At 52.3% G+C, this 15,027-nt stretch overlaps 1 protein-coding gene across 8 annotated transcripts; it reads right to left on the bottom strand.

The window, feature by feature from the left end:
- Positions 1 to 683: 683 nt before the first annotated feature.
- Lat2 (linker for activation of T cells family, member 2) lies at positions 684 to 14,797 on the bottom strand. 8 transcript variants are annotated; one of them, NM_173840.2, is made up of 13 exons: positions 14,651 to 14,729; positions 9,421 to 9,546; positions 8,801 to 8,840; positions 7,070 to 7,113; positions 6,863 to 6,923; positions 6,659 to 6,690; positions 6,378 to 6,413; positions 6,264 to 6,294; positions 5,138 to 5,193; positions 3,957 to 4,016; positions 3,620 to 3,691; positions 3,148 to 3,248; positions 684 to 1,383 (listed from the first exon to the last, which is right to left on the bottom strand). In NM_173840.2, exons 2-12 carry the CDS (start codon positions 9,518 to 9,520, stop codon positions 3,166 to 3,168), a joined length of 615 nt encoding a protein of 204 aa, NP_776212.2. In that variant the 5' UTR covers positions 9,521 to 9,546; positions 14,651 to 14,729; the 3' UTR covers positions 684 to 1,383; positions 3,148 to 3,165. The 8 variants fall into 8 exon arrangements, 6 of the variants coding, with proteins under 6 accessions (NP_776212.2, XP_038945459.1, XP_017453847.2 ...); XM_039089531.2 differs by having other exon boundaries at positions 689 to 1,383; positions 9,421 to 9,559; positions 14,651 to 14,790; XM_017598358.3 differs by lacking the exon at positions 6,378 to 6,413 and having other exon boundaries at positions 689 to 1,383; positions 9,421 to 9,559; positions 14,651 to 14,791.
- Positions 14,798 to 15,027: the final 230 nt, after the last annotated feature.

Genomic DNA, 15,027 nt, shown 5'->3' with positions numbered 1-15,027 from the left:
CTGGAGCTCTTTTAAGGGCAGAAGGGGAGCCAGCTCCATAGAACTGACCTCTGACCGTGCATGCTCTCACACAAACACACACACACATACATGCGCGTGCGCGCACTAATAAAGCGGGGAGGTGGCTTGGCTGGTAAAGTGCTGTGCAAACCTCCACCTGATTTTTAGAGTCCCCAGAATCCAAGTATCAAGCCAGGCACGGGGCCAGATGCCTGTGATCTTAGCGCTGGCAAGTTAGACAAGCATCCCCAGGGCTCGCTAGGCCAGCACATCTATCCAATCGGCAGGCTCACAAGCTCAACGCCAGACACTTGTTCAGAAAGCAGGGGAGATGAGATGGCTCGGCAGTCGAACTGCTCATACAGAGGAGCCTATGTGGGTCCCTAGCACTCCCGTGGGGCAGCTAACAACAGTGCCTGCAGGCACCCACACGGAATGTGTCAGAGTTTTTAAACTGAAGGCCAGCTGCGGTGCCACCTTCCATCCCTGTGTCCAGGAAGCAGAAGCAGACACCTCATTAGGGCCAGCCTGCTTTATACAGCAAGTTCCAGGCCAGCCAGGGGCTACACAGTGTGACTGTTAAAATAATGGAGAGGAACAGCAGATGGTAGACCCTAGGAACACACAGGAAAAGGTGTCTAAAAGGCATGTGCGCTGTGCCTGCTCTTACACACAGGGTTTCCTGAGGTTTGATGAGGGGGTGGTTTTATTTCTTTATCACTGGCCCACAAGGTTCCCCCCCGCAGGAATGGAAAATCAGAACAAACTGGAGCCTCGTAAGAAACCAAGGCAATCTCAGGTTACCCCACACCCCATTCTTCTGCTAAGGCTACTACATTTAATGCTCTGAAACGGGGAGTCCCCTGACATTAACAACATTAAATACGGCTCCAGCAACTTAAGTTAACTACCGGAAAAGTCATGGTAACAGTTCCAGAAATCAACATTCATAAGTAGTTTGAGGTTCAAACAAGGAAAGGAAAAAAAAACAAAAAAAAAAACAAAACCACCCTACGAAGTCAGGTGTGGTGGTATAACGTGATCCCAGCACAAGGGCTGAGGCTGGAGGATTGCAAGTTTGACATCAGCCTGAACAATTTAGACCTACAGCCAAAACAAAACCCACAAGTGCCAATGTTGTGCTGCATTTTAGATGTGGGACTGGGGATGCATCCTGCCTCAGGTCCTGGGCTTCCAGTCAGCACAGTCAATATCCCCTGGACACTTGCTTTGTCCCTGAGAAGTCCGGAGCATCACTTGCAGCCCTGGTGATTCCAATGTCTCCCAGGCAGTGTCAGGCAGTTCTGGTGCCCCTCCCAGGAGCAGCCACAGTCAGGGCTTTATACAGCAGGCAGTAAACAGTCGGCTCCTGATCCTCAGGCCCTTCAACAGAAAGGAGAGTTTGGGGCTCAGGTCATAAAATATTTGCTACACAATCATGAGGGCCTGAGTTCAATTTGCAGAGCCCACTTAAAAAGACAGGTGTGGTGGTTCATGCCTATAATCTCAGCACTTCATAGGTAGAGGCAGGAGGATCGCTGTGAGTTCAGAGCCAGCGTGGTCTACATTATCAAGCCAAGGCTACATAGAATCTATCTCAAAACAAAGAAAGAGGGTTGAGGATTTAGCTTAGCGGTAGAGCGCTTGCCTAGCGAGCGCAAGGCCCTGAGTTCAGTCCCCAGCTCCGGGAAAAAAAAAGAAAGAAAGAAAGAAAGAAAGAAAGAAAGAAAGAAAGAAAGAAAGAAAGAAAAGAAAGCTTGCCAGGTGAGGCAGCGCACACCTGCAATCCCAGCATTCCAAGGGGAAGGCAGGAGGAACCAAGGGAACAAGACCCAGTTTCATTTCCTTCCCCTGTCATTCAAGAACCCCTGTGCTGGCTCTGACTAGCTGGCCTCCAATGTCTTCCATGCTCTACCAGAGGCTGACATCTTGCTTCTCCTACCTCCCTATCTACTCTTCTGGAATGTTCTTCCCAGTGAGGAAGAATAGAGAGCCTTTGTCTTGTTTAAATTTCAAAGCCCTGTCTCTCCTATCCCAAGTCATCCCCCTTTCCCCTGTCTGTTTATCACCCGGGAACATATTACATTTTTGGTTTGGGGAATTTCTTGAAACAGGGTCTCACTATGCAGCCCAGCCTGGCCTAGAACTCAATAGATCTGCCTGCCTCTGCCTCCCAAGGGCTAGGATTAAAGGTGTGTGCCACCATGTCTGGAATATTAAATTATTTTCTTATCTGTTTTATTATTGTCTGATCGCTTCGTTTTCTTCCAGCCTTTCTGTTCTGTCTAGTGTGCACACACACACACTGTGTGTGTGTGTGTGTGTGTGTGTGTGTGTGTGTGTGTGTGATGTGCACCCGTGTATGCGTGCATGTGACTATGTATGACTACGTGGAGGTCAGAAGTCAACTTTGAGTATCTTTCTCTATCCTTGGCCCCTGGAGCTCACGGTTTCTGCCAGGCTGGGTGGTCAGTGAGTCCCGAGACCCACCTACCTCCCCAGTTTACAACCCGATCTCTGGCTTCAAACTCATGTAGCCCAGACTGTCTCTGAACTCCTGATCCTCCTGCCTCCCCCTCCTAAGCGCCTGGAATTCCAGGCACTTGGGAGGTGGGGTCACTGGTCACCACGCCTGGCTCCTTTACTTTACATTTTAACTTTTTTGTTGTGTTTTCAGTGCTGAAGATGGAACCCACGACTTCACGTATGCCCACCATCACTACTGACGAACCACGCCTCCATCCCCAATTGGTGGATTGTTCTGGTACTGAGACATCTCTGCTAGATGCCTCCAGTACCCTGGACCACATGTATGCTTCTATATACCGGGAGAGCCTACCTCTTCCGAGTCCCCCAGTCTCACAGAAAGTGGACCGGATGGACTTTTTTTTTTTTTTTTTTTTGGTTCTTTCGGAGCTGGGGACCGAACCCAGGGCCTTGCGCTTCCTAGGTAAGCGCTCTACCACTGAGCTAAATCCCCAGCCCCGACCGGATGGACTTTAGTAAGCATCTCCTTCCTGGTTCTAATGGTTGGTGAGGGGCCCTCACTCCATCCCTCACTCCACTGCGGCCCCTCCCTTGAGCACAGGGCTCTTCCTTTGGCGTGGGCCCCTCCTTTGCTCTGAGTGGCTAGAGGACACACTGTACCTTCCTTTGGATTCTCTCCTAGATTTTCTCCGTCGTGGCCACATCCCCATTCACGTAATCTGGCTCCTCGTCTGGGCTTCCTGATGGGGACGTGCGTGCACCTGTGGATCACGACAGGTCGTTTGCTGGGACTGTTGGCAGGCGTACATCAGTGATGTTCCCCAGCCAGGGTTGCTCAGGAACCCAGTCCCCACAAATGACACAGGGCAAGTGTCAGACCGCTCATAGAGGACGCATGGTGTCTGACTGTTTTGTTTGTTTGTTGTTTGTTGTCTGTTTGTTTGTTTGTTTGCTCCAAGACTGAGTGACCAAGCTCTGGAGATCCATCTGCTGGCGAAGGGAGCTCTGGTGGCGAGCGAGGCTTTCATAGCCTTGGGTTCAATGAAAGCTCCACTGTGAAGTGAGCCAGACCAGACAAAGGGAAACCCACCCTGGCCCACCAACCCTCCTGGATCAGCCAGTTACCACATACCCATAGTCCTCTTGGATTCTCGCCACTGAAGGATGGATACCGAGTTCTGGTAATCCTCGGATTCCTCAGTACCTGAGGGAGGTTTCAGGAACATTCTGAGTTTAGTCCAAAGAGCCAGGGCCCAGCGCTCTTCCCCTGAGGATGACCCCAGTCAAGGAGGATAATCCCTGGAGAGCTCCTTCCCCTGTGAGAGGTCTCCTGTCAGGACCTTGGGTGAACTTGACCCAAAGGCACCAGAGACTTAAGACTCTTGGGGACCTTACTTCTTATTCATTAGGGTGGGCCTAGCTCAGGGCACCGGCCCCTGTCCCACCTTTCTCGGGAGGGACAGCTTTACCTGACTCGGGGGTGCTGGGCTTGCAGATGAGCACATTCTCGTAGGAGTTGGAATCATTGTCTGTCAACAGAAGGGAGCTGGCAGGAGACCTTGTCTGCAAGCCCCCAATGTCCCTTCCCCCTACTGCTCCCCCCCCCCCCCGCCACGCACGGCTTCGTTATTCTCGTAGACCAGTTTTGAAAAACATTTACTTATGCATTTTATGTAATAAGTTTTGTTTACACGAACATCTGCACACTGCACACAAAAAGATGGTACCGATCCCATTACAGACCGCCATGTGGTTGCTGGGAGTTGAACTCATGACCTCTGGAAGAGCAGTGGTGCTCTTAACTGCTGAGCCATCTCTCCAGCCCCTTAGAGCAGTTTTTGTTGTTGTTGTTTTGTGTGTACGCTGACTGCAAGTGTGGGTGTGGTCGGATGGGTAGAGGCTGAAAGACAACTCTGGGTGGCCTGCCTCAGGGGCTATCTTGTTTGTTTGTGGTCGGGGATGTTTTGTTTGTTTTGCTAGACAGGGTTTCTCTGTGTAACAACCCTAACTTTCCTGAAACTTTGTAGACCAGGCTGGCCTCGAACTCACAGAGATTCACCTGCCTCTGCCTCCCAGCAGGAGACCCTTTCTTACAAAACAAGAACAAAGGTCGGGCACCCCCAGGATCCTCAAGGTTAAAGGGAGCTCTGACTTCCGCCACTCACAAGAAGTCCTGAGGCTGCCGCGTGTGTTCCCCACACCCACACCCACACAAGTAAATATTTCTTAAAAGATGTTTAAAAAAAAAATAAAGAGAGGAGAAAGTGAACTCCTTGGTGTGCGACCACGGCCCACTCCAGCGGGAGCTGAGGACCCAGGCGGAAGGTCCTGCTCCTCCCTCCTCCTTCCTCTCCTTGGTACCAGAAGTGTCCAAGACCAAAGGCTCCAGCATCCTCCAAGCTCGCGCTGCCTTATCTGTCGTCAGGTGCCCATGTCCTCAGATGCTCCCACCCACAGCTCCGCCTCTGCTTCCTGTCCTGTCTCTCCCTCCCTCCACTCTGTCCCTTCCTCTTGTGTGCCGCTGACCAGCTTCCTTCCGCCCCACCCACCTAGGCCTGTTGCAGGACTCCCTCCATCTCTCAGCCTCTCAGCAGACCCATCTAGACCTAGGGGCTGCTTCCTCTTCTACCCCACCCCATCTCCACCTTACCTTCTGGGGGCTTCTGGAAACATCCCCAGTTGTAGTAGTCCGTGGGGATGGGATCTCTGGGAAAAACAAAACAAAATGGAGTACAGGTTGCTGGGCAGGTCTGTCAGGAGGGGGCGCTCAGGAGAAGCCATGAGGAGGTCTCCTCCAATCCACTAGAGATGCTTCCCAGAGAGCCCCTTACTGCTCTGGGACTAGAGGACGGTCAGCCTGGCTAGGACATTTTCAACAAGTCCCCGCCTGGGCCACAATTTTCCCTATTCGTGACAAGAGGAGACATTCTAGGGGTCATTTCTTTTTTGGGGTTACATGGTTTTGAATCAGACCTTTCTGCCTCAGCCTCCCAAGTGCTGGGATGGCTGGGAGGGCAGACCTGTACCACTACATATAACTCTTTCTCTCTTCCTCCCTGTATGTATGTATGCATGTATGTATGTATGCATGCCTGTATGTATGCATGCATGTTTATATGTATCATCTATATATCTCTCTTCCTTTCCTCTATAAATTTATATTTTCTTATACATCGTGTGCATGTATGTGCATGGTCACATATGCACATGCACAAGGGTGTCACAGCACACGTGGATGTCAGAGGACAACTCTTGGGAGTCAGTGCTTTCCATCAACCATGTGGGTCCCCAGAGGTGTCAGGCTTTAAGGGAAGAGCTAGTGTTCTACCAACCCCTACCTTATAGATAAACAGTCTCTGTCTCTCAAGCTGACCTCAAACTCACTATTCAGATCAGGATGGCCTCGAACGAACTCCTGATCTCCTCCCCAAGTGCCGGGATTACTTCATGCGATAGGCAGGCATTATGTACCCCAGCCCCAGCCCTTTCTAGAGGGAGGGAGCCACATGTAGCCCACCCTAGCTGTGATCCCCCTGCCTCAGCCTCCTGAGTGCTGAAATGACAGCGAGTGAGTGCCATCATGTCTGCTTTGTGACCTGCCCTTCACCAAATGAACAGGATGGGCGCCCACCCCTCCCTCCCAGATACTCAGTTTTTTATAATCAGCCACACAAGGCCAGGGTCACCAAGTTGAAGGGCTACCCGGATTCACTGAATGCCTCAGAAAGAAGTTTGGGAGAGAGACCCAGAAACAGAGATGACCAAGGGCCACTCACACATAGGCAGCATCAGACTCCCGTCTGCTTCCTGGAAGAGGCCAGAGAGAAGACATAAGACAAGCTAAGCTCGCTCGGGGCTGCGGCCCATCCCCTCCCCGTGGTGCTACCCACCTTTGTAGAAGTTCTGGTACCTAGGGGACTCAGGACCTGGAAGAAAGGCTAGGCTAGGCTGTCTTCCCTCCGGGTCCTGCCCCTACCCAACACAGGCTCTGCAGCTCAAGCAAGGGCCTAGCCTAGGCTTTGGATGGCCGTACCTTTGTACACGTTTTGCCTTACTTATTAAAGCCAATTCCATCAACCCCCCGCCTCAGCTCCCTCTGAAGCCTCCCAAGCCAGTACTTGTCCCCCTGTCAACAGCCCCAGTCAGGCCATTCCTGCCTGCTGTCACTTACCCTCCAGGTGGGAGAAAAGCAGCTTGTTCTTCCTGCAAGGATGGGGCAGGGGCACTGAGAGAACACCCTGGGGAGGAGATAGCCCCTCTGACCCTCTCAACAGGCCAGCCCTCTGCAGCTTGGGGACAGAATGAGGTCTAGCCCCTGCTCTGCCAGATGGGGTTCTCCAGTTCTCGGCCCATGCACTACCGAATGTCTTCCTACCTCTCAAATGACTTGTTTGAGGCTGCGTCCATCTGGAGTCCTGTCCGCACCGGCCTGGCCACTGTGGAGGGAAGCAGAGACAGAGTATTGGCAAGGCACTCACCCAGCTCGGCCTTCGCCTGGTATATCAGGCTGGCCTCAGGGCAAGGGACCTTGATATGGGAAGTCCCAGCCCCAAACCAAACCCATGATGCTTCAAGGACTCACGGGAGTACGTCTGAGACGAGGCTACGCTCTGTTCATTTTCTTGCCTGCGAATACACAAGGGTGTGGTGAGCTCTGGCACTCTGACACTCCACAGGCAACGACTCGGAGAGAGGACGGAGAGCCAGATAGGGACAAGGAACACAGAAGATGGAGGAGCAGAGCCCAGGAAGGTATGTGTCTGCACCCAAGGCAAGAGGATCAGTGTGAGTTTGAGGTCAGCCTGGGCTACAGAGTAAGCTCTACGCTAGCCAGTGCTACTGAGTAAGACCCGGCCTCAAAACCAAAAAGGAGAAAAAACCAAATATGCAAGCTTTAGCCATCGCTCAGGGTGGTCAGAGATGGAAGATTCTGTTTTCAGATCTCACTGTGGTTTTTCAGTTGCAAAAGGAAATGAGGAAGGGGGTGGGTGGGTGGGTGATGGGGGTGACATGGCCTATTGGGGTGTGCACGTGAGAGCTGTATGAGAATGTGGAAAGTACGTGCAGTTAGTAGAGAGGGGTAGAGAGTGGTCAGCTGGCTTCCTCCCTCACTTCTCTCTCTCTCTCTCTCTCTCTCTCTCTCTCTCTCTCTCTCTCTCTCCTCTCTCTCAGACCTGACTGGCTTGGAACTTACTATGTGGACCAGGCTAGCTTGAACACAGAAATCTACCTGCTTCTGCCTTCTGAGTGCTGGGATTAAAGGAATATGCCACCATGCCTGCCTCTTGCCTTTCTTTTTCTGTTGGGCATTGAACTCACAACCCTGAGCATACTCCTCAGCAAGCGCTACACACACCAGAGCCATGCCCCAGCTCCTCACTGGGGGATTCTAGCAAGGGCTCTCCCACTGAGCCATGCCCTCAGCCCCTCACTGGGGGATTCTAGGCAGGGGCTCTACCACTGAGCCACGCCCCCAGCCCCTCACTGGGGGATTCTAGGCAGGGGCTCTACCACTGAGCCACGGCCCCAGCCCCTCACTGAGGGATTCTAGGTCATGCTGTATGACTGAGTCATGGTCCCTTTGAAAATTATTCTTTAATGTGTATGGGTATTTTGCCCATGAATATGTCTGTCCACCACATGTATGTATGCTTGGTGCCTGAGGAAGTTAGAAGAGGGCATTGGATCTCCTGCAAGATGAATTAAAGACAGTTGACAGTTGTAAACCATTATGTGGGTGCTAGGCTCAAACCCAGATTCTTTGGAAGAACATCCACTGTGCCATCTCTCCAGTCCTGCTTTTTAATTTAAAAAATTTATTTGCATTTATTATTTACATGTGTGTAGTGATGTGGTAGGCAGTCTGATTGCCTTGTGGATCTCAGGGAGGATCAAACTCAGGTCACCAGGCTTTGGTATCAGTCATTCATACTGGCCGAGCCATCTTGCGGTCCACTACTTTTTAAATTTTGAGACAAGGTCTCACTGAATTACCAGGCTGGCCTTGAACTCCGTCTGTGGCCCAGGCAGGTTCTGGAATATCTGTGGGGATAGGCGGGACCCAGCCTCTCTTAAGTGTTTTTTTTAGATTCTGCTTTTGCTCTGCCTGGAGTGAAGGTGTCTGCTTCCACTATGGCTGCCCTGTGATGCCACATTCCCTCAGATAGCTCCTGGACACTTTCTTTTCCTCCATGGGAGCTAGGCATCCATTTAGAGCCTGCCATGGAGCAGGCATGAGTGAGGGCATGGATTGGGTTCCTCAGGGGGCCCCCCACCCCAGGGTGCTCGAATACGCCAAGCTGGGGCAACTCACTGGTTCCTTTGCTCGTAGATTTTCTCATTTCTCTTCACCCCTGCAAGAACAGAAATGGCGTAGCTAGTGTCCCTGAACTCAGGGGGTGCAGTGGGGGAGGGCTGAAGTCTGGAACCCCTCCTCCCCTTTGTAACTCCACCAGGCTGTCCCTTCCAGCTGCCTGTCACTGAGAGGGTTCTTGTCAGCTGGGTGTGGTGACACAGGTCTGTGATCCCAGGGCTCAGGAAGCTGAGGCCAGAGGGCAGGAACATTTGAGGCTAGCCTGGGCTACAGTGTGTGACAGTCTGAAAGAGAAAGAATTACAAGGAAGAAGGAAGGAGAGAGAGGAAAGAGGGGATGAAGGGAGAGAGAGGGCTGGAGCAGGAGACAGGAAGGAAAGGAGAGAGGGAAGGAAAGAAAAGAACTTAATCCCCTTTTGTGGGATGAGGATGACTTGAAAAAGAGGGTGCCACTGGTAGCCTAGCTTCCCTTCGCTCATCCTGGCCTGAGTGACCCCCCATGATCCAGTAGAACCAGTGTCCTCGGGACCATCTAGGGGCCACCATCTGGTCCTGGGTACTCACCCTCCTGACGTCCCCCTCACAGCCAGGTCCAGTCACAGAGGCCTGTGAGACACTTACCTGGGCGGGAGCACTGGACACACAGCCAAGCTGTGGTCCCCAAGAGCAGCAGCAGCAACAGTCCTGACAGTGGCCACAGCAGCTCCAACTCGGCACTCATGTTGGCTTGGGGAGGGAGCTGCAAAGCTGCATTGGAGATCTGTAAGGCGGTGGCTCCCTGGTGCCACCCACCCAGTGTCGTCGGTTTCTGATCTCTCTGGTCCCCGGCTCCAGCAATGTCGATGGAACCAACCATGTCTCCCATGTGACCCTAACCAGCGCACTACCAGAACAGTGCACTAGAAGGTTCTGAGAGCGCTAGATGGCACAGAGAAATTGTGTAAAACCCTAAGCATCCATCCCCTGTCCATCTGGCCCTGAGAGACAGGCTCTTCAGTTCACAGGTGGAGAGACTGAGGCCGAGAAGCGCTCACGGTGGCTTTGCAGAAAGGGAGGGTTCAACACTCAGTCCTCGCCCTAGCATAGGGGTTTGTTTACACCTGTAATCCCAGTAACTCCAGAGGGTGAAGCAGGGGGATGGCCACTCTTTCCAGGCCAGCCTGGGACAACATAGTGAGTTCAGGCTAGCCTGGGCTAAAGGCTGAGACTCTATCAAAATACAACAAAAATAAGGTGGAGGGGCTGGAAAGAGAGCTCAACAGTTAAGAGTGCTTGCTGTTCTTCCAGAAGATTCCCATTGGGCAGCTCACAGCTCATGACCACACACACACACACACACACACACACACACACACACACACTTCTCTACCCCTACTCATCCTGTTGCTGTAGGCCAATGAACTCCTCCTCTGTGGTGCTCCTCTCCACCCCCAGGAAGACCTAGGTATTTCCTTTTCTCCACCATCCAAGAACCCTAGATCCTAGCAGCACCTTTAATCCCCACACTTGGGAGGCTGAGGCAGGCAGATCTCTGAGTTCAAGGCCAGGCTGGCCTACAGAATGAGTTCCAGGACAGCTAGGACTACACAGAGAAACCTTGTCTCAAACAAACAAACAAACAAACAAACAAAGAACAAAAATACAACAACAAGAGAACCTAGATTCTGCCTGTGGTGAGAGCTGGAGGATGCCCGTCATGCCTCTCAGAGGAGAGAACCCTGAGACAGTCCCAGCTGTGGGACAGCACTCGAGGACTTTCAGAGTGAAGCTGGTCTTTGGGAGACGAAGGGGTGGGCCTGTGTAGAGGGATGTCTGGCGTGAGGAGGCTGCCAGTCCTCCGTTAGCCCAGGGCCCCAAACAAGACAACGGTTATCCAAGCCTTGGTGAAGCCCTGAAGTCTGGTGAATGAGTGAAGGTACACACTTCTCTAATGGGCTTATGGAATCAACTATTGCAACTACAAGAAGACTCGGCTCCCTAGCATGGGAAAGGGAAATAGTTGAGGAAAACAGTCCTGTGTAAGGACTGTGAATGACTAAGTGGCCGGCCACTCTGTCGGCACATGGTCCCACCTCAAGCTAGAGAAAGTGTGGCTAAGCAGTAGAACCCTGCCTAGAATCCCCCAGTGAGGGGCTAGGAGTGTAGCCTTTGCTTAGGACATTGACTGTCTATCAAAGAAACTCATAAACTGAACATTAGCAACCTGTGGGTCACAACCCTTCTAAAGGTCACCAGGGGGTCAGATTATGTCAGATATTTATTACGATTCATAGCATTAGCAAAATTGTGGTTATGAAGTAGCAATGGAAATAATGTTATGGTTGGGGGGTCACCACAGCATGAAGAACTCAAAGGGCTGCAGCATTAGGAGGGTTGAGAACCACTGGTTTAGGACGTCAAGAAACAGAGCCAGGAGGACTGGGAGATCAAGGCTAGTTCTGAGTACGAAGTACAACCGTGTGTGTGTGTGTGTGTGTGTGTGTGTGTGTGTGTGTGTGTGTGTGCGTGTGTGTATTTTTAAGGGAGAGAGGGATGTATGTATACAGAGAGAGGGATAGAGAGGAGGAAGAGGAGGTGTGAGCAAGTGATGGAAGGATGGTGGGAAAAGGAGCAGGAATCAATTCATGCTGTCTCACTCCTATAATCCCAGGATGTGTGAGGCGGAGGCAGATCAGGAGTTCGAGACTCCTCGATGGGGGGAAAACAAGAGCAGGAGACTTGGACATCACATACGTAGGAGCAGGTTACACACAATCCAGCACTTGTCTAGCTCAGCTCACTTAGGACCCCAGGAGCAAGCTTGGCATTCAAGGCCGCAGGAGCTGGCCCGCTGACTTCTATTTCCTCCCCAAGGGCACCCCACGCCTGTGGAAGAAGGACCATTCTCCATCCAAGAGCCCTGGGCTGGAGAGCGTCCACGTGCTACTAGACCTGTTGTCCGGGGATAAGCTGGGCTCCGGAAGCCCTCAGACCCCAGGACAGAGTGGGTCAGGACATCTATATCTCTAACCGGCCACGCAGGGGAGTTTGTCACGAGGTCTGTCATGGAGAGATGACAAACACAGCATAGGGTTAGCCACGTGGGTTGCTTCCATGACGCCTGTTCTAGTCACAGTTCTTAGCCATGTGACATGGGAAGGGACTTGGCCTGCAGCAAAGACTGAGGGATTATATTATCCGCCTGGTGACAGCTAGAGGGACATGTGGATTCCCTCTACTGACCCCAGTGGGGTCTGAGGGGTTACTGAAGTAGATACGCCTGATCTAGTGGAGCAGGCCAGCAGCACAAGAGGCTGAAGCAGGGATATTGGGAATTCCAAGGTCTATTTGGGCTATTTTGCAAGTTCAAATCCAATGAGACTCTGCCACAAAACATTTAAAGAGGCCTGGGGGGGGGCATTCTAGGACGTTTGCTTAGAATGCCCCCAGGGGGTGTGGCTTAGTGAGAGCAACTGCCTAGAATCTAGCAGCATGAGGCTGCGGACACGACTAGGAGTACCTGTCTGCTAGAATCACCCAGTAAAGAAGATAGACACTTACAGAGCCAAGGGCAAGGCACTGGGCTCCATTCCCAGCATGGGGGGGAGGGGGCAAGTTGGGGGAGGGTGAGCAGGAGAGATGGCTCAGAGATCAAGAGCGCGACGCTCTCCCAGAGGACTTAGGTTTGACTCTCAACGCCCACATGGCAGCTCACGACCATCTATAACTCCAGCTCCAGGGGACCCAACCCTGTCCCAGTCTTTGTGTGCACCGGGCATGAATGGGGTACACACGTGTACGTGCAAGCAAAGTGCTCACACACATACATTGTGGTTTGGAGACCGGGGGTCACTGCGTAGCCCTGATGGGTCTAACACCTCACTGCATAGACCAGGCTGGCCCGGAATTCACAGAATCTGGCTTGCGCCTGCCTCCCAGGCTGCATCGTCATATTCCAACTTACTTAAATATTTTAAATAATTAAAAAAGAAAGGTTGCTGGAGGGGGGGGGAGAGAGAGAGAGAGAGAGAGAGAGAGAGAGAGAGAGAGAGAGAGGAAGCACGCTTCCTCAATGGTAAGATGCCCGTGCTCCTGTGGGTAACCCCTCACTCACATCTTGTAATGAAACTACATGAAGCTAATGAAACTCATTGGGCCACTACCCCCATCCCCAACCCCCAAGAAAAGAACATAAAATCAGAAGGGGATTAGTTGGGAGAGAAGGGACCAGTGGGAATCACAAGAGAGGTGATTTTGGGGTGAACATGATCAAGGCACGTGCCATATGGAAAGGTCATAAGCCTATTAGTCTGCATAATTAATGCAGACGAATAAAAAAAGGTTCTGAATGGGGGCTGGTGAGATAGCTTGCAGGTAAAAGGCGCTTGCCTCCAAGTCTGATGATCTGAGTTCGATCCCCAGGACCCACATGGTGGTTGGTAAGAAGTAACTCTTGCAAGTTATTCTCTGGCCTACGCTGTGCCACACAGGCGCCCATCCATGCATACAGTAATTTAAAATGTATTAAAATATTGAGAAAAAAAAAAGAGCAGGTGTGAGTGCATGGGGTGCTTCTTGGACAGGGTCTGGGGCTTGCTTCGCACTTGGGGACCACTCCAAGCCTGTTTTCTTCCCAGGGAGCAAATGGAGGTTCAAAGAGGCGCATACTGTGTCCCAAAGAAACACCGGAAAAGACAGAAACCCAGCGCAGGCGCGGTGAATTCCCTTCATCCCATCGGATGCTCTTTACCCTGAAGGACAGCAGGCAGGCTGAGGGTGTGGGGGACAGAGGCTGGGGTTGCAGGAGGGGCAGCCCAGCAGTCTCGAAGAGCCCCAAGGGGCCAGGCAGGGCTAGCTGTGGGTGTGGGGGGGGGGACCGCCACAGCTCTGTGGCTCCGTGGGCCAAAATAGCTCAAAGGGAAGTGGGCAGTTTTCATATGAACAAAGCTTGCCTCTGAGGGCTGCATCAGAGCTTCTAACCTCAATGGCCCTTAGTGATCACTGCAGTCAAAAGGCTCATCCTTCGGGGAGCAGAGGCCACGAGGGTCCGCTTGGACGAGGCACAGGACGCACCTCACTCCTGGGATGGCTTTATTCATGGGGTGCTACTCTGAGGCCCGTGGTCTCAGCTGGATAACATTTCTGTAGTGTTTGTTTCCTTTGAGGCAGGGCCTCACAATGCAGCACAGCCTGGCCTTGAACTCACCGCCCTTCTACTGCAGGATTCCTAATGCCGTAATTACAGGAGCCTATAAAACCCAGGCTGACCAAATAATCTGGGGCTTTGAGTGAGGTGGAGAGAAGACTGAACAAACCTATTGGAGCCAGGGGCCAGGAAGATTGTTCGCGTCTATGTGAGTATGCCCGCGGGCCGAGGTCTGGCAGACCCTGGCCAACCTGAGCCACCCGTTCAGAACCAGAACCAAGGAGCCCAACAGTGCTACAAGGATTATCCGTCAGAAGGTAGAAGCCAGCTCAGGCCTGGATGGACTTCTGGGGATAGCAACTCCCCCCTGGGTGGGACAGGGACTGGGCACAGTTCCCCAAAGCATCCCAGGCCTGTGGCATTAGCCAATCCTCCATGGATGGGAGAGCCTCACATCTCTGGCTTTTGGCTGGCCCTTCCCATTGTTAGTGACAGAACCACCCTAGGGGGCTTCTTGGGAGTCTCAGAGGCTAGGGGTTTGGAAAGACAATGATAGATAAGTAGGCGCCTGGAGCTCCCGAGACAGACTTTCCGAGAGGGCCACAGGGCAAGGCCGGGGCGGAAGGTACCAGATGTCTTGGCTTCTCTTCAGTCTATTGCTAAGGGTCTTGGGGGCTGCAGTGCAAGGGACACCTGCTCAGCAGAGTACCCCTGGAGAAGACATACCTGAGAATGAGGGCTCCTCACCATGGCCACTTCATCCTGTGCCCGCACACCTGCCCAGGCTGATGCCAACAGCACCACTGACTCTGGCGAGCAGCGGGCAAGGCAGTTGGCTTCCTGTCACTACTGAATCATCCCTCTACATCCGCCTCGGCCAGACTACTAGGGTGGTTAATGACAAAGGGGGTGGGGCAAAGACAGAAAAAGATAGAGAGAGAAGAGCAGGGCATGGTGGTGCATGTCGTTAAATGCCTGCACTTGGGAAACAGAAGCAGGCAGGTCGGTCTCCGAGTTTGAGGCCAGCATGGTCTATATAGTTAGTTCCAGCCAGGACAACTGCACAGTGAGTCCCTGTCTCAAAAAAAGAAAAAAACCTCACT

The sequence above is a fragment of the Rattus norvegicus genome, chromosome 12, assembly GCF_036323735.1.
Source record: "Rattus norvegicus strain BN/NHsdMcwi chromosome 12, GRCr8, whole genome shotgun sequence".
NCBI lineage: Eukaryota > Metazoa > Chordata > Mammalia > Rodentia > Muridae > Rattus > Rattus norvegicus.
This window is presented reverse-complemented; position numbering and strand designations above follow the sequence as displayed.